The 21,745-nt window shown below is 58.2% G+C and overlaps 1 protein-coding gene, 1 long non-coding RNA gene and 2 gene segments (V, D, J or C); 1 reads left to right on the top strand and 3 right to left on the bottom strand.

Annotated features, from left to right (window-relative positions):
• The window catches only part of LOC126038910 (Ig heavy chain V region C3-like), a 39,530-nt gene extending 25,843 nt beyond the window's left edge, over positions 1–13,687 (bottom strand). Inside the window, 2 exon segments of the V gene segment in view lie at positions 12,875–13,270; positions 13,573–13,687. Of these exon segments, the coding sequence occupies positions 12,876–13,270; positions 13,573–13,630 (453 nt within the window).
• LOC126038902 (M1-specific T cell receptor alpha chain-like) overlaps positions 1–21,745 on the bottom strand; it is a 198,391-nt gene that overhangs the window by 121,153 nt on the left and 55,493 nt on the right. The window lies entirely within an intron of this gene.
• The window catches only part of LOC126038957 (uncharacterized), a 47,230-nt gene continuing 35,420 nt past the window's right edge, over positions 9,936–21,745 (top strand). For both annotated transcript variants that reach the window (XR_007506133.1, XR_007506132.1), the window contains exons 1-2: positions 9,936–11,248; positions 19,310–19,810. This is a non-coding gene — a long non-coding RNA (uncharacterized LOC126038957). The remainder of the gene's footprint in view (positions 11,249–19,309; positions 19,811–21,745) is intronic.
• On the bottom strand, positions 18,334–21,710 carry LOC126038908 (Ig heavy chain V region C3-like). The segment is given in 3 exon segments: positions 18,334–18,898; positions 20,129–21,299; positions 21,602–21,710. Coding segments are annotated over 2 exon segments (456 nt in total).

A 21,745-nucleotide genomic window follows, 5' to 3' on the forward strand; every position in this document is an offset into this window, starting at 1 on the left:
CTTTGGGTACTCCAGGGAAGAAGGGGCCAAGGGAGGGCAGCGAGGGGCTGCAGGCAGGCAGAGCAGCCGGCCAGCTTGGGTGACGGAAACACATTGAACCCCTTTCTCAGAATAAAACACTGCATTTGGGACTCAGGTGATGGAACTTGGCAGTGCTGGGAAAGGAGCTCTTGCTGAAAGCCAGGAAAACCTGCAGTGTGCACTCATAGACAATCTCTTCCCGGGAACAGCCCTCAGCCACCTCAGCACTCACTGACTCCAAATGTTGTGCACCCTGGGCCTGGCCTCAGCAAGTTTCTGTTAAAGCTCAGCTGGATTTCCTGTCTCCGTGCAACAGCGCAGAAGTAGCGGGCAGAGTCCCGAGGCTGCAGGTCCCGCAGGGACAGAATCGACTCGGACCGGGAATTGTCCCGGGACGCAGTGGCTCGACCCTGCACTCCTGCCCCGTACCGCTTAGTAGTACCCGATGGCCTGCTGATGTAGGACACCCACTCGAGACTGCCGCCGGCCGACTGACGGTACCACCTAACTTCGTAATCTCTAAAGCTGAATCCGGATCCCCGGCAGGAGAGGCGCACGGTGCCCCCGGGCGCTCGCAGCCCTCCGCCGTCCTCCACCAGCCTCAGCTGCGCCCACAGCCCTGCGGACGGAGAGCGCAGGCAGCCGGGCAGGGCGCGCCCACGGCCCGAGGACGCTCACCCGCCGCCCCGGCACAGCCCCAGCCGCCCCGGGGCTGAGCCGCGCCTGCTCCCGACACCTGCGCCCCGACCCGCTGCCCGAAAGCCCTCTCCCCCGCACTCTCCGCCGCCCGCTCCCCGCCTCCCCGCTAAGGAAGGCCAGCGCCAGGCGACAGCGCGCCCGGCGCCGGAGCGGCCGCGGCCCCGGGCAGCCCCAGCCCCGGGCCCAGCCCCGGGCTCGCTGCCCGCCCCGCCCGGCTCTCACCTGCCGGCCCCGCGGCCAAGGCCAAGGCCAGGAGCCACGGCCCCAGCCCGGGCGCCATCGTGCCCTGCCGCGCCGGGGCCGGCCGGGGCTGAAGGGCCCGGCGGGAGCCGCAGAGGAGCCGAGCGGAGCCGCGCTCGGGCCCGGGCCCGGGCTCGGGCTCGGGCTCGGGCTCGGGCTCGGGCCGGCTTCTGCGCGCCCCGCCGGCTCGGCCCCTCGCCGGGGCAGCGCCGACGCCTCTGCCCGCCCCCAGCAGACCCGGCCCCCCGGGGCCGCGGCCCCTCGGCGGCAGGAGAAGGGGCGGCGCGGGGAGGGCCGCGGGGCAGGGGCGTCGGCAGAGGAGGAGCGCGGCGCCCCGGGAGGCGAAGGCTCCTGCCCCTCGGCTCCCAGCGCGGCTCCGGCTCTGCTCGCTGCAGAGGAGACAGGCTGGACAGAGGTGCCTCACTCATGGCTAGAAGAGGAGGAGGCCTCTTCCCACTGTGCTCTGCAGGGATGTTTGACGACATCGAGAGGCAGAGGCAGGGCAGGCTGCAAGCAGGCAGCACAGCTGCACAGAGCCGTGCAGAGCACAGGGGCATGCTCAGTTCCTGGAGGGCATCACCCCTTCCTCCACTTACCTAGGATGAAGAATAACCACACGCACGTTGCAGTCCACATGGCCAGGCCTGCTCTGTCCCACCTCTCTGCAGCTTCTCTCTGCCTGCAGAACAGCTCTGCCCATGTTTTCCCTGTCTGTGCCTCTGTCACTGCAGTCAGTCCTAGTCGCTCCTAGTTGCACCTTTGGTCCATGATAACAGTGAAGGTGAGAGGTGGGGCTGGAGGAGCAGAAGAAGTTGAAGCTGTTGGTGCACTCCCAGGTGTCTCTCACCCTGCAGGGTGCAATAACAGAGCCCTCATTTGACAGGGAAACCTCTGGTGGGCAAAAGGTGACATGCTGGTTTTGAGCCACCCCCAATCTTCCCCTTCAAAAAGGATTGGAGAGTGCTGCTGGGATTTTGGAGCTGGCCCTATGGGTTGTCAGGTTGTCTTCCCTGGGGGCCCCTTTCCCTTGGTGCTGCTGAGATGCTGCTCCTGGATGTGACTCCCCTGAGCCCAACTCTGCTTGGACAGGGCAGCCCTAGGCAGATATGCTCCCCCTCTGCTCCCTCAGCTCTGGCCCAGCACCCTACTCTGGCATGTGCTCCCTCCTGCTGACACTTACCTGCTGCCTCTTCCCATCAGAGCCTTCCCAGACCCCCCAAGCAGCAAAAAGCAGCAAAGGGCAGGTGAGATCTTGGCTGTCCGTGGCATTGAACCTCTGTGGTACATGTGTAGGCTCAAGCCCCACAGCTCATCCCCCAAAACTCACATACACAGGACTCAGCAGGGACGAGGCTGTTGGGGCTCCTCAGCAGAGCAGGGTCACTCCCTTCTCTGTGCTCACTGTACTCCGCAGGAACTCAGAGCTCCCCTACAACCACAGGAGGGGACACCTACTGAGCCCTGACACAGTGTCACCCTCTTGACTGCTACCACCATTTGGGGGAGCATTGCCCACTCCACAGACTGTCTGAATCCTTCCCCTCCCTTCTCTTTTGATGGGTGCTCCAACATGGCCCCTTTGGGAGGGGATCCAGGACAGGTGAGGGAAGGGGAGGTGCAGAGGGTAGAGGAGCCCACTGAAACTGGAGGCATGAGGCCAGGAAAAGAAGCAGGGGGATGCAGGCCCAGGGTGGCCTAAGGTGCCCTGGGCCGCTTGGGGATGTCCCACCATGGTAGGACATGCTGGGTTCCCTACAGTCCCCAGAATCAGGGAGGGCTGGATTGTGGCGCAGGACACCCTCCATATCTTCCTTGTTGGCGTCTCCCACAAAATTCTACCCTGGCCCCCAGTGTACACACATGAGCATATAGACACACAGGAAGCCAACAGTAACAGCACAACAAAAGGACCATTCATCACCTCCAGGGAGAAGACGCTCTGCAGCTCAGCTCCTTCTATTGCGCCACCCTGGGGCTCTCTGAACAACATAAGGTTTGAAAACTCGGTTCAACTCTGGCTTTCCATGTCCCAATTATAGTTCTTCAATGCTTGCTGTGCTTCTTCCTAGGCAAACCTCTTTCCCTGCTGCTTCCTGCCTGTGGGACAGACCGAGAAGGAAGGCAGAAGGTTAACAACATGTTCATCATTTTGTGTGTGCTTGTGAGAGACTCTGCTACTGCGGCCTGCTGCAGCACCACTGTGCCTGTTTCTGGGAAAAGCCAGCCCAGACTAGTCTTGAAACTAGTACTTAATGTGGGCTCAGAGGCCTCTGTCTATACCTGAGAAAAGGCACCTGCAACCCCAGGAGACACAGATGAACAGGCAGCAAGAGCTCAAACAGTTGCTCCATCTACTCTATCACTTCCCTGGGCTTCTGCCTGTGACAGCTGGGATCCAGCAGCTGCAGACACACATGCTCACAAGCTCTTGCTCCCATCGTAGTCTCAGATCTGGAAGAGAAGCACACTTCACCATTCTCCCCGTGTGCTCCCAAATCACCCTTTGTGCCTTCCCCATTTCCTCTGCTCACCCCTCAGGCAGCAAAACTCATGGGCTGGACTGAGTCAACCTGAACCATGCCCAAAACCAGAGCAGGGCTATGACTGGGCACCTGTCCCTAATAGGAACTGACAGAAACAGCAAAACTTCTTTCCAAAGGCAAAGGCATTTGGCGGCATGAGAGGAGAGAGGGTTGGCATGACACATGGGAAGATGGCAAGCAGAAGGGTTAAAGCCTATTCAGGGACAGAAACAGGTAGGACATCCCTGTCTGAATCTAACATTTGAAAACTGTATGCTTTAACTACACAACGCTTTGGGATCAGCCTTGAATAACTGTGGCACGTGCCTCCCTTCCAATGCCAAAGTCCAGAGCTGGAACCCTGGCAGCAGGGTTGTGCTAAAGTTCAGCTGGAAGAACTCCTGTCTCCATGCAAACAGCACAGGCAGAGCCTGGAGGTGCACGGCACGTGGGGACAGAGATGACTCAACCCCTGAACTGTCCTGGGAGGCTGTGGCTTGACCCTCCACTGCTGCCCTGTACTGCTTTGTGGTACCTGAGTAGTTGCTGATGTAGGGAACTCACTCAGGTCTGCCTCCAGGTGCCCGACGGTACCACCGAACTCCATAACACTCAAAGCTGTAGCAGAATCCCCAGCAGGAGAGGACAGAGTCCCTAGGCTCTCACAGCCGATATAACCCCACACACTCCTACTCCTTCTCCCCACACTCCCCCTTTCAGCTCTGCACGGCTCCTCTGTGCTCCTTCTCCCAGCCCTTGTCTCTCCCCTCCTGGCTCTCCCCTCCCACACCTGGGTCCTGCCAGGCTGCAGGGCTGCCCCTCAGAGACCTCATCAGACCACTCTGCAGTGCCTGAGCCCTTCTGCCCTGCACATCCAGCAGGCAGGGACAGTGTGGGGTGCCTGAATGTGGAGACGGGGCACAGAAACAAAATCCTCTTTGTGCCCCTGCTCTGCCCTGGCAGGTTTCTGCAGAGCTGCAGGGCATGCACTTCCACATCGCCTTATGCACCATCTCCTTGTGCACCATGCCTGAACTGGCAAAAGAAAGCAACAGAAGCTGACACCCTTGGCAGGTGGATCCCTGCATCTGCTCAGGCACATGCTCTTTAGGGATTCTCTTCTTCCATCCCTCCCCCAGCTTTGTTCACCCCACAGATGCCCTCCTGGAGAAAACATGAGGGGGGGTGTGGGGAGAGGATGGCTTGCTCCACACAACCAGTCTTAGCTGTTGTCACTCCTCTTGCACTCATTCAGCCCAAAGAACGCCTGCTCCACTACTGCAACTAAGCCCCTCAAGGCTGTCAGGGCCAGAGCAAGGGGGACCCCTTTGTACGAACCCCAGCTCCACCACTGCCTCCTCCTCACAGCACACCTGGGAAGGCAAAAGTTTTAAAAGGCCTTACTAGTAAAGAATAAACTGTCTTTCTCTCAACCCATGTGTTCTCTTCCTTCTCCCCTCTGATTCTTTCCCCGATCCTGCTGAGGGGGCTGTGAGAGAGAAGTTGTGCGTGGATTAGCTGCCTACCAGGGTTTACCCTCAGCAGTCCTTTTTGGAGCCCAACATGGGGCACGAGTTTTTCAACAGAACGACAGGTTTGAGTGGAGCGTGTTGGACCAAAGTTATAGCTCTCAAGCTGTTTACCTATGAACTGCCAGGCTCCTCTGCTTGCCACAGGCCTCACCTGCTATACTTCAGTTTCAATGGCAATGCCAGGCAATGGTGTTGCCAAAGTCCAAGTGCTTTGGGTACTCCAGGGAAGAAGGGGCCAAGGGAGGGCAGCGAGGGGCTGCAGGCAGGCAGAGCAGCCGGCCAGCTTGGGTGACGGAAACACATTGAACCCCTTTCTCAGAATAAAACACTGCATTTGGGACTCAGGTGATGGAACTTGGCAGTGCTGGGAAAGGAGCTCTTGCTGAAAGCCAGGAAAACCTGCAGTGTGCACTCATAGACAATCTCTTCCCGGGAACAGCCCTCAGCCACCTCAGCACTCACTGACTCCAAATGTTGTGCACCCTGGGCCTGGCCTCAGCAAGTTTCTGTTAAAGCTCAGCTGGATTTCCTGTCTCCGTGCAACAGCGCAGAAGTAGCGGGCAGAGTCCCGAGGCTGCAGGTCCCGCAGGGACAGAATCGACTCGGACCGGGAATTGTCCCGGGACGCAGTGGCTCGACCCTGCACTCCTGCCCCGTACCGCTTAGTAGTACCCGATGGCCTGCTGATGTAGGACACCCACTCGAGACTGCCGCCGGCCGACTGACGGTACCACCTAACTTCGTAATCTCTAAAGCTGAATCCGGATCCCCGGCAGGAGAGGCGCACGGTGCCCCCGGGCGCTCGCAGCCCTCCGCCGTCCTCCACCAGCCTCAGCTGCGCCCACAGCCCTGCGGACGGAGAGCGCAGGCAGCCGGGCAGGGCGCGCCCACGGCCCGAGGACGCTCACCCGCCGCCCCGGCACAGCCCCAGCCGCCCCGGGGCTGAGCCGCGCCTGCTCCCGACACCTGCGCCCCGACCCGCTGCCCGAAAGCCCTCTCCCCCGCACTCTCCGCCGCCCGCTCCCCGCCTCCCCGCTAAGGAAGGCCAGCGCCAGGCGACAGCGCGCCCGGCGCCGGAGCGGCCGCGGCCCCGGGCAGCCCCAGCCCCGGGCCCAGCCCCGGGCTCGCTGCCCGCCCCGCCCGGCTCTCACCTGCCGGCCCCGCGGCCAAGGCCAAGGCCAGGAGCCACGGCCCCAGCCCGGGCGCCATCGTGCCCTGCCGCGCCGGGGCCGGCCGGGGCTGAAGGGCCCGGCGGGAGCCGCAGAGGAGCCGAGCGGAGCCGCGCTCGGGCCCGGGCCCGGGCTCGGGCTCGGGCTCGGGCCGGCTTCTGCGCGCCCCGCCGGCTCGGCCCCTCGCCGGGGCAGCGCCGACGCCTCTGCCCGCCCCCAACAGACCCGGCCCCCCGGGGCCGCGGCCCCTCGGCGGCAGGAGAAGGGGCGGCGCGGGGAGGGCCGCGGGGCAGGGGCGTCGGCAGAGGAGGAGCGCGGCGCCCCGGGAGGCGAAGGCTCCTGCCCCTCGGCTCCCAGCGCGGCTCCGGCGCTGGCCCGGCTCGTCGCCCGGCCGAGCCCTGCCGAAGGCTGCCGGCCCGCAGCGTCCCCTCGCAGGACGCTCCCCGTGCCCCGCACCCCCAGCCCGCCCTGGCCTCGCTCCCGTCCAGTCCCCGCCCGCGGGGACCGAGACAGCCCGGAGAAGTGGGCTGACAGCGGGCTGCGCCTGGGGAGGAGCGACCCCGCGCACCAGGGCAGGCTGGGGGCTGCTCCGATGGAAACCGCCTTCGCAGAAAAGGACCCAAGCGGTCTGCTGGACGACACCTGCACCATGACTCAGCCGTGGGCCCTCGCGGCAGAGATGGCTAGGGGTCTGCTGGGCTGCACCAGGAGGAGTGTTTCAGGGAGGTGATCCTTCCCCTCTACTCGGCACTGGCGAGGTCACGCCTGGAGTACTAGCTCCACTTCTTGGCTCCCCACTGCAGGAGAGACTTGGGCGTACGGGAGAGAGGCAAGCGGAGGGCCATGAAGGTGATGATGGGACTGGAGCAGCTCTTACATGAGGAAAAGCTTTGCCAGCAGGTCGGGGAGGTGATCCTTCCCCTCTACTCAGCACTGGCAAGGTCATGCCTGGACTACTAGCTTCACTTCTTGGCAAGGGCTTCACTTCCTGCCCAAGGATTCAGGAGTACTCTCACAGTCTTTCCAGCCCCCAAAGCTGTCTCTTAAAAGCTCTGGCTGGCCATCCGGCCTCATGCTGTCCTCTCAGGCTCCCCAGAAACAACATAAGAAAAGGGGAGCAGAAGAAGCACCAGCTTTGCTCCTAGGATGGTAGAAGAGTGGAGGCTGTAATGGACCTCTGGAAAAGGTCTAGTTGAACCCTCCTGCTTAAAGCAGGGTCAAACGGTGTTCAGTAACTGTAGTGGGTGCAGCTGGGACAGAATTACTTTTCTTCCTAGCTGCCAGTATAGGCAGCTGCAATTTTTTTTTGACCAAAACCATGTTGATAACACACCAATGTTTTAGCTATTGCTGAACAGTGCTTATGTAGCGTCACTGCTTCTTCTGTTTCTCATGTTCCCCCACGAGCTGTACAGGTGACCACAACTGGCCAAAGGGACATTCCATACCGCGTGACACCATGTGAAGCAATAACAGCTGGGGGAAAGAAGGAGGAAATGTGGTTATTTAGATTTATGACATTTGCCTTTCCCAAGTAACCATTATGCGTGGTGAAGGCCTGCTTTCCTGGAAATGGCTAAACATCTGCCTGCCAATGGGAAGCAGAGAATGAGCTTATTATTTTGCATCATTTGTGTGTGCAGCTTTGGCTTTGCTTATTAAACTCTCTTTATCTCCACACACAAATTTTCTCACTTTTACCCTTCCGATTCTGCCTCCTGTCCCGCTGTGGAGGGAGTAAGTGGGCAGCTCTTTGGGGCTTAGCTGCCATCTTGGGTCAAGCCACCATGGTAGGCTGCCCACAACGTTGTCCAGTTCAGTTTTGAGTATCTCTGAGAGTGGAGACAACCTGTTCCAGTAGTGACATTGACAGTAAAACCCCAGTCCTCTCAGGCTTCCCTTGTGTGTCAGATGCTCTTGCCCTCATCTTCATGGACCTTCATTGCATTTGCTCTGCTATATCCATATCTTTCCTCTGCTGGGCAGCCCAGGAGTGGACACAGCAGTCCACAGTCTCACCAGTGCTGAATTCAAGACCACCCATCTCAACGAGCAAGGAGTCAGGTAAAAATGCCAGGAGGCCTGCATGGATAAACAAGGCAAGGAAAAATGGACAAGGACTTCTCACAGGCAAGTGGGCCTTGGGCCCTATGCTGCCATCCTAAGACCTTGCCTTTGCAAGATGGGCTGCAGTGCCCCATGAGCAGTGTGTCTGCTCCAGGTGTAAAACATCAGGCCCCAAGATGTGGAAGGAGCAGGTAGGTGCCCTGCTTGTCCCCACACTGCAGAGGAGACAGGCTGGAGAGATGTGCCTAACTCACCGCTAGAAGAGGAGGAGGCCTCTTCCCACTGTGCTCTGCAGGGATGTTTGACGACATCGAGAGGCAGAGGCAGGGCAGGCTGCAAGCAGTCAGCACAGCTGCACAGAGCCATGCAGAGCACAGGGGCATGCTCAGTTCCTGGAGGGCATCACCCCTTCTTTCCACTTACCTAGGATGAAGAATAACCCCATGCACATGGCAGTCCACATGGCCAGGCCCACTCTGTCTCACCTCTCTGCAGCTTCTCTCTGCCTGCAGAACAGCTCTGCCCATGTTTTCCCTGTCTGTGCCTCTGTCCCTGTAGTCAGTCCTAGTGGTTCCTAGTTGCACCTTTGGTCTATGATAACAGTGAAGGTGAAAGGTGGGGCTGGAGGAGCAGAAGAAGTTGAAGCTGTTGGTGCACTCCCAGGTGTCTCTCACCCTGCAGGGTGCAATAACAGAGCCCTCATATGGCAGGGAAACCTCTGGTGGGTAAAAGGTGACATGCTGGTTTTGAGCCACCCCCAATCTTCCCCTTCAAAAAGGATTGGAGAGTGCTGCTGGGATTTTGGAGCTGGCCCTATGGGTTGTCAGGTTGTCTTCCCTGGGGGCCCCTTTCCCTTGGTGCTGCTGAGATGCTGCTCCTGGATGTGACTCCTCTGAGCCCAACTCTGCTTGGACAGGGCAGCCCTAGGCAGATATGCTCCCCCTCTGCTCCCTCAGCTCTGGCCCAGCACCCTACTCTGGCATGTGCTCCCTCCTGCTGACACTAACCTGCTGCCTCTTCCCATCAAAGCCTTCCCAGACTCCCCAAGCAGCAAAGGGCAGGTGAGATCTTGGCTGTCCGTGGCACTGAACCTCTGTGGTACATGTGTAGGCTCAAGCTCCGCAGCTCATCCCCCAAAACTCACGTGCACAGGACTCAGCAGGGACGAGAATGTTGGGGCTCCTCAGCAGAGCAGGGTCACTCCCTTCTCTGTGCTCACTGTACTCCGCAGGAACTCAGAGCTCCCCTACAACCACAGGAGGGGACACCTACTGAGCCCTGACACAGTGTCACCCTCTTGACTTCTTCCACCATTTTCGGGACCATCGCCTACTTCACAGTGGCCCTCCACGAACTCTCTGCATCCCTTCCCTCTGCTCTCTTTTGATGGGTGCTCCAACATGTCCCTTTGGGGAGGGAATCTCCAGGACTAGGGTGGAAAAAGGCAGTTGCACAGGGTAGAGGAACCCACTGAAACTGGAGGCTTGAAGCCACGAAGAGAAGCAGGAGGTGTCGCGTCCCAAGTTGGAGTGACTCAGGTTCGTGGATTTCCTTTGTCAGAATTAAGGTGAAACGACACCAGGGGAGTTCAAACAACAACCAACATTTATTCAACCTAGCTAACTTTGTCCAAGGACTCATGAACTTGTTAATATGAACCTTGCAACATGTCCTTAAGCTGCTGTTTGAGAAGAGGAGGGAAGTATAGAAAAATGAAATGGAAAAAGGAACATGAAATGTATCAGAAGAAGAGCCCTCCCGTTGAGTCACGAGGTTCAGAGCAGACCCCCATGCTTTCTGGACTCCTTCTCAAAGAGGAGCTCAGGAGCAGCTGGATCCACTCCTAGTCTCAGACTTGGTCAACAGTTTATGTTTAAAAGGATGAGGTGTAGGGACTGTGGAAAAGAGAGAAGAAAAAGAGGGAGAGAGAGAGAATGAGAGAAAGAAAGAAAGAGAGAAGAGAAGGGTTTCACCAGTCCTGGGTCAAGCGTTGGTCCAGCCAGCGTAGAGAACCAGTTCCGGAGGGCGTGCACTGAGGACTCATTCTCTCTTCTTTTATAGTGTGTTAGTTGACTATCTCAACATGCGCAGTTCCCACGCCTGGATTTCACTGGAATCGGTCAGTGAGCTTTGGGGGGGGTTTCATTGTGGAGTTGCCTCTCCTTCCCTGCTGGCATGACCACTTAAGATAGAAGCACAGTCCCAACTTCTGTGGGGCCTTCTTCCTCCAGGAAGGCATAAATTCTGTTCCTTCTCCTGGTCACTTAAGAGAAGGAATTGGGGCTTTGGAGAAGTGTGTTCCCACCCTCCGTGGGGCCCTCTCCTCTGGCCACATTGTCCTGATCACAAAACTCCAGCATTTTTACAGATGCCGTTTTCTCCAGCAAAGCTCTTTTAGCGGATGTTTGAGACATTGAATTTGTCAGACCATCACAGGGGGATGCAGGGCCAGGATGGCCTAAGGTGCCCTGGGACACTTGGGGCTGTCCCGACATGGTAGGACATGCTGGGTTCCCTATGGCCCAAGCTCATGGACAGCTGGAGTATAGTGCTGGTGGTGGGCACCCTCCATATCCTCCTTGTTGGGGTTCCCCTGCAAAGAGCCATGGATCAGGATTTTAACCATGGATACCGCAACACTATATGCTGCAGGTCTCTGCCACGAGTCTGCTAGATCCAGTCCCAAGTGTAGCTGCCATTGATGGTGGGTACACCAGAGATGTGGCAGGTATCTCTGAGACCTTCCCTACTGTGGGGCCCGAGGCCTTTGTCTGCACCTGAGAAAGGGCACCTGTGACCCCAGGAGACAAGGATGAACAGGCTGCGATGTCTCAAGGTATCCCTCTGAACATCAGAAAATCCTTTTTCAGCATGCGGGTGAGTAAGCACTGGCACACGTTGCTCAGGAAGCTTGTGGCATCTCCAGGCTTGGAGTTATTCAAAAGATGGCTGGTCATAGTCCTGCGCAACAGAACCGGCTCTCAGTAGCCCTGCTGGAGTAGAGGGGTTGGGCCAGATGACCTTTGGAGGTCCCTTCCAAACGCAGTCATTAAGTGATTCTGTGAGTAGAGGGGAAGGATCATCTCCTCAATTTATGCAATGCTTGAAAGGCTGGGAAGGGTGTGCTAAGTTCCCGTGTGGAAACGTCCAACTCCTCCTCTGCCCCTGTCCAATTTGCAAGGATGGGCAATGACAGCACGCACAGGGTGTTACACACAGCCAGAGTGGCTCCTGCTCAGCTCTGCCCGGCTCCTCTCTGCACACAGATCTGCTCTGCTTAGATTTCCCACATCAGGATTCCCCCCATAAGGGCTGGAAGGTATGTTCTGTGAGGAGCAGCTGAGGCTTTGGGCTTGCCTTGCTTTGGGCTTTGGGCCTCTTTTTGGAGAAAAAGAGGCTAAGGGCTGACCTCGTTGCTCTCTACAGCTTCCTGAGGAGGGGAAGTGAAGAGGGAAGTGCTGATCTCTTCTCCCTGGGATCCAGTGATAGGTTGTGCAGGAATGGTTCAAAGCTGTTCCAAGGGAGGTTCTAGCTTGACATTAGGAAGCATTTCTTTACCGAGAGGGTGCTCAAACACTGGCACAAGTTTCCTAGAGAGGTGGTTGATGCCCCAAGCCTGTCAGTGTTTAAAAGGCATTTGGACAATGCCCTTAATAACATGCTTTCACTTGGTCAGTCCTGAACTGGTCAGGCAGTTGGACTAGATGATGGTTGAGGGTCCCTTCCTACTGAAATAGTCTATTCTTCTAGTCTATTCTATTCTATTCTCTGAACAACTGACAGCACCGGGCCACAACGACACCCCTCTCTGTCTGAATACAGGCACATTCCACTCACTGACTCACCATTGAGATAGGCTGTGACTCCCGTGAACGTGCAGGAGGGGAAAGCAGGAGCGGTGGAAGCTGATGTTGCTCAGGCACGACCCAAGTGTCTCTCACTGTGGTCCCTGCAGGGTGCCGTACTAGAGCGCACTGTACCCCAGCTCCAGCTTGGTAATGATCAGTGTCCCGGACCTCTTGTCAGCCTGGCAGGAAAACCTTTTGTGGGCAAAAGGGGCTGTGTGGCTGTAGGAGCCTCCCCGGCCCTGGCTCGGCAGCAAGTACTGCAGCGGCCCACTGGGACGCTGCTGATACGAGGCCATGTAAATATAGGAGGCATTGGAGCTGTAAGTGCGTCGCAAGGTCCAGTATTCCCTGCTTACCACCACACTGTAGACCTCATCGCTTGGATCTCATCACCCTGAAATGCACCTGAAACAAAACCAGGGCTGTTCCATGACTGCTTTACTATCACCACTGCAAGGCAATGGCCCACAAAAGGGTCAATGGAAGCAGGCAATGGCATTGCCAGGCAACGGTGTTGCCAAAGCCCAAGTGCTTTGGGTACTCCAGGGAAGAAGGGGCCAAGGGAGGGCAGCGGGGGGCTGCAGGCAGGCAGGCAGAGCAGCCGGCCGGGTTGGGTGACAGAAACACATTGAACCCCCTTCTCAGAATAAAACACTGCATTTGGGACTCAGGTGATGGAACTTGGCAGTGCTGGGAAAGGAGCTCTTGCTGAAAGCCAGGACCACCTGCAGTGTGCACTGATATACAATTTCCTCCCGGGAACAGCCTTCAGCCACCTCAGCACTCACTGGCTCCAAATATTGTGCACCCTGGGCCGGGCCTCAGCAAGTTTTTGTTAAAGCTCAGCTGGATTTCCTGTCTCCGTGCAACAGCGCAGAAGTAGCGGGCAGAGTCCCGAGGCTGCAGGTCCCGCAGGGACAGAATCGACTCGGACCGGGAATTGTCCCGGGACACCGTGGCTCGACCCTGCACTGAGTGCTCGAATCGAATGAATAAGGAATCATGGCTGATAACGGACAACCACTCGAGACTGCCGCCGGCCGACTGACGGTACCACCAAATTCCGGTATTACCGAAGCTGAATCCGGATCCCCGGCAGGAGAGGCGCACGGTGCCCCCGGGCGCTCGCAGCCCTCCGCCGTCCTCCACCAGCCTCAGCTGCGCCCACAGCCCTGCGGACGGAGAGCGCAGGCAGCCGGGCAGGGCGCGCCCACGGCCCGAGGACGCTCACCCGCCGCCCCGGCACAGCCCCAGCCGCCCCGGGGCTGAGCCGCGCCTGCTCCCGACACCTGCGCCCCGACCCGCTGCCCGAAAGCCCTCTCCCCCGCACTCTCCGCCGCCCGCTCCCCGCCTCCCCGCTAAGGAAGGCCAGCGCCAGGCGACAGCGCGCCCGGCGCCGGAGCGGCCGCGGCCCCGGGCAGCCCCAGCCCCGGGCCCAGCCCCGGGCTCGCTGCCCGCCCCGCCCGGCTCTCACCTGCCGGCCCCGCGGCCAAGGCCAAGGCCAGGAGCCACGGCCCCAGCCCGGGCGCCATCGTGCCCTGCCGCGCCGGGGCCGGCCGGGGCTGAAGGGCCCGGCGGGAGCCGCAGAGGAGCCGAGCGGAGCCGCGCTCGGGCCCGGGCCCGGGCTCGGGCTCGGGCTCGGGCTCGGGCCGGCTTCTGCGCGCCCCGCCGGCTCGGCCCCTCGCCGGGGCAGCGCCGACGCCTCTGCCCGCCCCCAACAGACCCGGCCCCCCGGGGCCGCGGCCCCTCGGCGGCAGGAGAAGGGGCGGCGCGGGGAGGGCCGCGGGGCAGGGGCGTCGGCAGAGGAGGAGCGCGGCGCCCCGGGAGGCGAAGGCTCCTGCCCCTCGGCTCCCAGCGCGGCTCCGGCGCTGGCCCGGCTCGTCGCCCGGCCGAGCCCTGCCGAAGGCTGCCGGCCCGCAGCGTCCCCTCGCAGGACGCTCCCCGTGCCCCGCACCCCCAGCCCGCCCTGGCCTCGCTCCCGTCCAGTCCCCGCCCGCGGGGACCGAGACAGCCCGGAGAAGTGGGCTGACAGCGGGCTGCGCCTGGGGAGGAGCGACCCCGCGCACCAGGGCAGGCTGGGGGCTGCTCCGATGGAAACCGCCTTCGCAGAAAAGGACCCAAGCGGTCTGCTGGACGACACCTGCACCATGACTCAGCCGTGGGCCCTCGCGGCAGAGATGGCTAGGGGTCTGCTGGGCTGCACCAGGAGGAGTGTTTCAGGGAGGTGATCCTTCCCCTCTACTCGGCACTGGCGAGGTCACGCCTGGAGTACTAGCTCCACTTCTTGGCTCCCCACTGCAGGAGAGACTTGGGTGTACGGGAGAGAGGCAAGCGGAGGGCCATGAAGGTGATGATGGGACTGGAGCAGCTCTTACATGAGGAAAGGCTGAGAGAGCTGTGACTGTTTATCCTGGAGAAGAGAAGGCTCTGGGGGGCATGCCATCAATATATGGAAACATACGAAGGGATGCTCTAGGGAAGGCAGGGTAAGCTCTTTCCAGTGGTGCTCAGTGACAGGACAAGAGGCGATGTGCACAAACTTTCTGTGGTTTTGTAGGTGGTATGTGCCAGGGTAAAGGGGAAAACTGAAACTCGGACTTTGCTTCTTTCCTGAGGACTTCCAGAAACAGCTGTTTTACAGGAGTTCAAAGCTGGAAGAGAAAAATTCAAGTGATACAAAAGTAATATATGGGCAGGTAAAACAGTAGCCCCTAGAGGAGGCAGGACAGCTAGTCAGCATGGTTATGGTTTCTGTATAACTGGTGTCTGCTGTATGTATGTCAAGGTGTGTGGTCTTCTCTTCTAGCTTACTGTGTGTTGTTCTTCTGTAAAGGTGCAGAGACAGCTACGTACACGTCATGAGTTTGGACAACTACGTACACAAACCCAGAGCCTGGCATTGGAAGGACGGGGAATAATGTCACCAGCATTTGGGCGGTTGACTGGCTGCTTCCTGGGGCCTGAGAGGCCAACTGCGGGCCACAGCTTGTTGCTGGAGGCAGGGTTCCTAGACAGAATGGAGGGCAGGGGAGGGAATTTCATCACACCCAAAGGCCACTGCCGGAAGAGTGCAGGGAGTACAGGGCATGAGGCCAGGGGCAAAGACTAGAGGTGTTCTCCCAGCCAGAAACCCAAGGATGCAAGAGTATTCCCACAGCCTTTCCAGCCCCCCAAGCTGTCTCTTAAAAGCTCTGGCTGGCCATCAGGCCTCATGCTGTCCTCTCAGGCTCCCCAGAAACAACATAAGAAAAGGGGAGCAGAAGAAGCACCAGCTTTGCTCCTAGGATGGTAGAAGAGTGGAGGCTGTAATGGACCTCTGGAAAAGGTCTAGTTGAACCCTCCTGCTTGAAGCAGGGTCAAATGGTGTTCAGTAACTGTAGTGGGTGCAGCTGGGACAGAGTTACTTTTCTTCCTAGCAGCCTGTATAGGCAGCTGCAATTTTTTTTTTGACCAAAACCATGTTGATAACACACCAATGTTTTAGCTATTGCTGAACAGTGCTTATGTAGCGTCACTGCTTCTTCTGTTTCTCATGTTCCCCCACGAGCTGTACAGCTGACCACAACTGGCCAAAGGGACATTCCATACCGCGTGACACCATGTGAAGCAATAACAGCTGGGGGAAAGAAGGAGGAAATGTGGTTATTTAGATTTATGACATTTGCCTTTCCCAAGTAACCATTATGCGTGGTGAAGGCCTGCTTTCCTGGAAATGGCTAAACATCTGCTTGCCAATGGGAAGCAGAGAATGAGCTTATTATTTTGCATCATTTGTGTGTGCAGCTTTGGCTTTGCTTATTAAACTCCCTTTATCTCCACACACAAATTTTCTCACTTTTACCCTTCCGATTCTGCCTCCTGTCCCGCTGTGGAGGGAGTAAGTGGGCAGCTCTTTGGGGCTTAGCTGCCATCTTGGGTCAAGCCACCATGGTAGGCTGCCCACAACGTTGTCCAGTTCAGTTTTGAGTATCTCTGAGAGTGGAGACAACCTGTTCCAGTAGTGACATTGACAGTAAAACCCCAGTCCTCTCAGGCTCCCCTTGTGTGTCAGATGCTCTTGCCCTCATCTTCATGGACCTTCATTGCATTTGCTCTGCTATGTCCATGTCTTTCCTCTGCTGGGCAGCCCAGGAGTGGACACAGCAGTCCACAGTCTCACCAGTGCTGAATTCAAGACCACCCATCTCAACGAGCAAGGAGTCAGGTAAAAATGCCAGGAGGCCTGCATGGATAAACAAGGCAAGGAAAAATGGACAAGGACTTCTCACAGGCAAGTGGGCCTTGGGCCCTATGCTGCCATCCTAAGACCTTGCCTTTGCAAGATGGGCTGCAGTGCCCCATGAGCAGTGTGTCTGCTCCAGGTGTAAAACATCAGGCCCCAAGATGTGGAAGGAGCAGGTAGGTGCCCTGCTTGTCCCCACACTGCAGAGGAGACAGGCTGGAGAGATGTGCCTAACTCACCGCTAGAAGAGGAGGAGGCCTCTTCCCACTGTGCTCTGCAGGGATGTTTGACGACATCGAGAGGCAGAGGCAGGGCAGGCTGCAAGCAGTCAGCACAGCTGCACAGAGCCATGCAGAGCACAGGGGCATGCTCAGTTCCTGGAGGGCATCACCCCTTCTTTCCACTTACCTAGGATGAAGAATAACCCCATGCACATGGCAGTCCACATGGCCAGGCCCACTCTGTCTCACCTCTCTGCAGCTTCTCTCTGCCTGCAGAACAGCTCTGCCCATGTTTTCCCTGTCTGTGCCTCTGTCCCTGTAGTCAGTCCTAGTGGTTCCTAGTTGCACCTTTGGTCTATGATAACAGTGAAGGTGAAAGGTGGGGCTGGAGGAGCAGAAGAAGTTGAAGCTGTTGGTGCACTCACAGGTGTCTCTCACCCTGCAGGGTGCAATAACAGAGCCCTCATATGGCAGGGAAACCTCTGGTGGGTAAAAGGTGACATGCTGGTTTTGAGCCACCCCCAATCTTCCCCTTCAAAAAGGATTGGAGAGTGCTGCTGGGATTTTGGAGCTGGCCCTATGGGTTGTCAGGTTGTCTTCCCTGGGGGCCCCTTTCCCTTGGTGCTGCTGAGATGCTGCTCCTGGATGTGACTCCTCTGAGCCCAACTCTGCTTGGACAGGGCAGCCCTAGGCAGATATGCTCCCCCTCTGCTCCCTCAGCTCTGGCCCAGCACCCTACTCTGGCATGTGCTCCCTCCTGCTGACACTAACCTGCTGCCTCTTCCCATCAAAGCCTTCCCAGACTCCCCAAGCAGCAAAGGGCAGGTGAGATCTTGGCTGTCCGTGGCACTGAACCTCTGTGGTACATGTGTAGGCTCAAGCTCCGCAGCTCATCCCCCAAAACTCACGTGCACAGGACTCAGCAGGGACGAGAATGTTGGGGCTCCTCAGCAGAGCAGGGTCACTCCCTTCTCTGTGCTCACTGTACTCCGCAGGAACTCAGAGCTCCCCTACAACCACAGGAGGGGTCACCTACTGAGCCCTGACACAGTGTCACCCTCTTGACTTCTTCCACCATTTTCGGGACCATCGCCTACTTCACAGTGGCCCTCCACGAACTCTCTGCATCCCTTCCCTCTGCTCTCTTTTGATGGGTGCTCCAACATGTCCCTTTGGGGAGGGAATCTCCAGGACTAGGGTGGAAAAAGGCAGTTGCACAGGGTAGAGGAACCCACTGAAACTGGAGGCTTGAAGCCACGAAGAGAAGCAGGAGGTGTCGCGTCCCAAGTTGGAGTGACTCAGGTTCGTGGATTTCCTTTGTCAGAATTAAGGTGAAACGACACCAGGGGAGTTCAAACAACAACCAACATTTATTCAACCTAGCTAACTTTGTCCAAGGACTCATGAACTTGTTAATATGAACCTTGCAACATGTCCTTAAGCTGCTGTTTGAGAAGAGGAGGGAAGTATAGAAAAATGAAATGGAAAAAGGAACATGAAATGTATCAGAAGAAGAGCCCTCCCGTTGAGTCACGAGGTTCAGAGCAGACCCCCATGCTTTCTGGACTCCTTCTCAAAGAGGAGCTCAGGAGCAGCTGGATCCACTCCTAGTCTCAGACTTGGTCAACAGTTTATGTTTAAAAGGATGAGGTGTAGGGACTGTGGAAAAGAGAGAAGAAAAAGAGGGAGAGAGAGAGAATGAGAGAAAGAAAGAAAGAGAGAAGAGAAGGGTTTCACCAGTCCTGGGTCAAGCGTTGGTCCAGCCAGCGTAGAGAACCAGTTCCGGAGGGCGTGCACTGAGGACTCATTCTCTCTTCTTTTATAGTGTGTTAGTTGACTATCTCAACATGCGCAGTTCCCACGCCTGGATTTCACTGGAATCGGTCAGTGAGCTTTGGGGGGGGTTTCATTGTGGAGTTGCCTCTCCTTCCCTGCTGGCATGACCACTTAAGATAGAAGCACAGTCCCAACTTCTGTGGGGCCTTCTTCCTCCAGGAAGGCATAAATTCTGTTCCTTCTCCTGGTCACTTAAGAGAAGGAATTGGGGCTTTGGAGAAGTGTGTTCCCACCCTCCGTGGGGCCCTCTCCTCTGGCCACATTGTCCTGATCACAAAACTCCAGCATTTTTACAGATGCCGTTTTCTCCAGCAAAGCTCTTTTAGCGGATGTTTGAGACATTGAATTTGTCAGACCATCACCGGGGGATGCAGGGCCAGGATGGCCTAAGGTGCCCTGGGACACTTGGGGCTGTCCCGACATGGTAGGACATGCTGGGTTCCCTATGGCCCAAGCTCATGGACAGCTGGAGTATAGTGCTGGTGGTGGGCACCCTCCATATCCTCCTTGTTGGGGTTCCCCTGCAAAGAGCCATGGATCAGGATTTTAACCATGGATACCGCAACACTATATGCTGCAGGTGTCTGCCACGAGTCTGCTAGATCCAGTCCCAAGTGTAGCTGCCATTGATGGTGGGTACACCAGAGATGTGGCAGGTATCTCTGAGACCTTCCCTACTGTGGGGCCCGAGGCCTTTGTCTGCACCTGAGAAAGGGCACCTGTGACCCCAGGAGACAAGGATGAACAGGCTGCGATGTCTCAAGGTATCCCTCTGAACATCAGAAAATCCTTTTTCAGCATGCGGGTGAGTAAGCACTGGCACACGTTGCTCAGGAAGCTTGTGGCATCGCCAGGCTTGGAGTTATTCAAAAGATGGCTGGTCATAGTCCTGCGCAACAGAACCGGCTCTCAGTAGCCCTGCTGGAGTAGAGGGGTTGGGCCAGATGACCTTTGGAGGTCCCTTCCAAACGCAGTCATTAAGTGATTCTGTGAGTAGAGGGGAAGGATCATCTCCTCAATTTATGCAATGCTTGAAAGGCTGGGAAGGGTGTGCTAAGTTCCCGTGTGGAAACGTCCAACTCCTCCTCTGCCCCTGTCCAATTTGCAAGGATGGGCAATGACAGCATGCACAGGGTGTTACACGCAGCCAGAGTGGCTCCTGCTCAGCTCTGCCCGGCTCCTCTCTGCACACAGATCTGCTCTGCTTAGATTTCCCACATCAGGATTCCCCCCATAAGGGCTGGAAGGTATGTTCTGTAAGGAGCAGCTGAGGCTTTGGGCTTGCCTAGTTTGGAGAAAAAGAGGCTGAGGGCTGACCTCGTTGCTCTCTACAGCTTCCTGAGGAGGGGAAGTGAAGAGGGAAGTGCTGATCACTTCTCCCTGGGATCCAGTGATAGGATGCGCAAGAATGGTTCAAAGCTGTTCCAAGGGAGGTTCTAGCTTGACATTAGGAAGCATTTCTTTACCAAGAGGGTGCTCAAACACTGGCACAGGTCTCCTAGAGAGGTGGTTGATGCCCCAAGCCTGTCAGTGTTTAAGAGGCATTTGGACAATGCCCTTAATAACATGGTTTCACTTGGTCAGCCCTGAACTGGTCAGGCAGTTGGACTAGATGATGGTTGAGGGTCCCTTCCTACTGAAATAGTCTATTCTTCTAGTCTATTCTATTCTCTGAACGACTGACAGCACCGGGCCACAACGACACCCCTCTCTGTCTGAATACAGGCACATTCCACTCACTGACTCACCACTGAGATAGGCTGTGACTCCCGTGAACGTGCAGGAGGGGAGAGCAGGAGCGGTGGAAGCTGATGTTGCTCAGGCACGCCCCAAGTGTCTCTCACTGCGGTCCCTGCAGGGTGCTGTACTAGAGCGCACTGTCCCCCAGCTCCAGCTCGGTGATGATCAGTGTCCCGGACCTCTTGTCAGCCTGGCAGGAAAAACTTTTGCGGGCAAAAGGGGCTGTGTGGCTGTAGGAGCCTCCCCGGCCCTGGCTCGGCAGCAAGTACTGCAGCAGCCCACTGGGACGCTGCCGATACCAGGCCATGTAAATATAGGAGGCAATGGAGATGTAAGTGCATCGTAAGGTCCAGTATTCCCTGCTTGCCACCACACTGTAGACCTCATCGCTTGGATCTCATCACCCTGAAATGCACCTGAAACAAAAGCAGGGCTGTTCCATGACTGCTTTACTCTCACTGCTGCAAGGCAATGGCCCACAAAAGGGTCAATGGAAGCAGGCAATGGCATTGCCAGGCAACGGTGTTGCCAAAGCCCAAGTGCTTTGGGTACTCCAGGGAAGAAGGGGCCAAGGGAGGGCAGCGAGGGGCTGCAGGCAGGCAGAGCAGCCGGCCGGGTTGGGTGACGGAAACACATTGAACCCCCTTCTCAGAATAAAACACTGCATTTGGGACTCAGGCGATGGAACTTGGCAGTGCTGGGAAAGGAGCTCTTCCCGAAAGCCAGGACCACCTGCAGTGTGCACTGATATACAATTTCTTCCCGGGAACAGCCCTCAGCCACCTCAGCACTCACTGGCTCCAAATGTTGTGCACCCTGGGCTGGGCCCCAGCAGGTTTTTGTCAAAGCTCAGCTGGATTTCCTGTCCCCGTGCAACAGCGCAGAAGTAGCGGGCAGAGTCCCGAGGCTGCAGGTCCCGCAGGGACAGAATCGACTCGGACCGGGAATTGTCCCGGGACGCAGTGGCTCGACCCTGCACTCCTGCCCCGTACTGTTTCACAGAACCCGAGTACACGCTGATGTAGGACACCCACTCGAGACTGCCGCCGGCCGCCTGACGGTACCACCTAACTTCGTAACCTCCCAAGCTGAATCCGGATCCCCGGCAGGAGAGGCGCACGGTGTCCCCGGGCGCTCGCAGCCCTCCGCCGTCCTCCACCAGCCTCAGCTGCGCCCACAGCCCTGCGGACGGAGAGCGCAGGCAGCCGGGCAGGGCGCGCCCACGGCCCGAGGACGCTCACCCGCCGCCCCGGCACAGCCCCAGCCGCCCCGGGGCTGAGCCGCGCCTGCTCCCGACACCTGCGCCCCGACCCGCTGCCCGAAAGCCCTCTCCCCCGCACTCTCCGCCGCCCGCTCCCCGCCTCCCCGCTAAGGAAGGCCAGCGCCAGGCGACAGCGCGCCCGGCGCCGGAGCGGCCGCGGCCCCGGGCAGCCCCAGCCCCGGGCCCAGCCCCGGGCTCGCTGCCCGCCCCGCCCGGCTCTCACCTGCCGGCCCCGCGGCCAAGGCCAAGGCCAGGAGCCACGGCCCCAGCCCGGGCGCCATCGTGCCCTGCCGCGCCGGGGCCGGCCGGGGCTGAAGGGCCCGGCGGGAGCCGCAGAGGAGCCGAGCGGGCCGCGCTCGGGCCCGGG

This window comes from Accipiter gentilis, chromosome 5 (genome assembly GCF_929443795.1).
Source record: "Accipiter gentilis chromosome 5, bAccGen1.1, whole genome shotgun sequence".
Classification (NCBI taxonomy): domain Eukaryota; kingdom Metazoa; phylum Chordata; class Aves; order Accipitriformes; family Accipitridae; genus Astur; species Astur gentilis.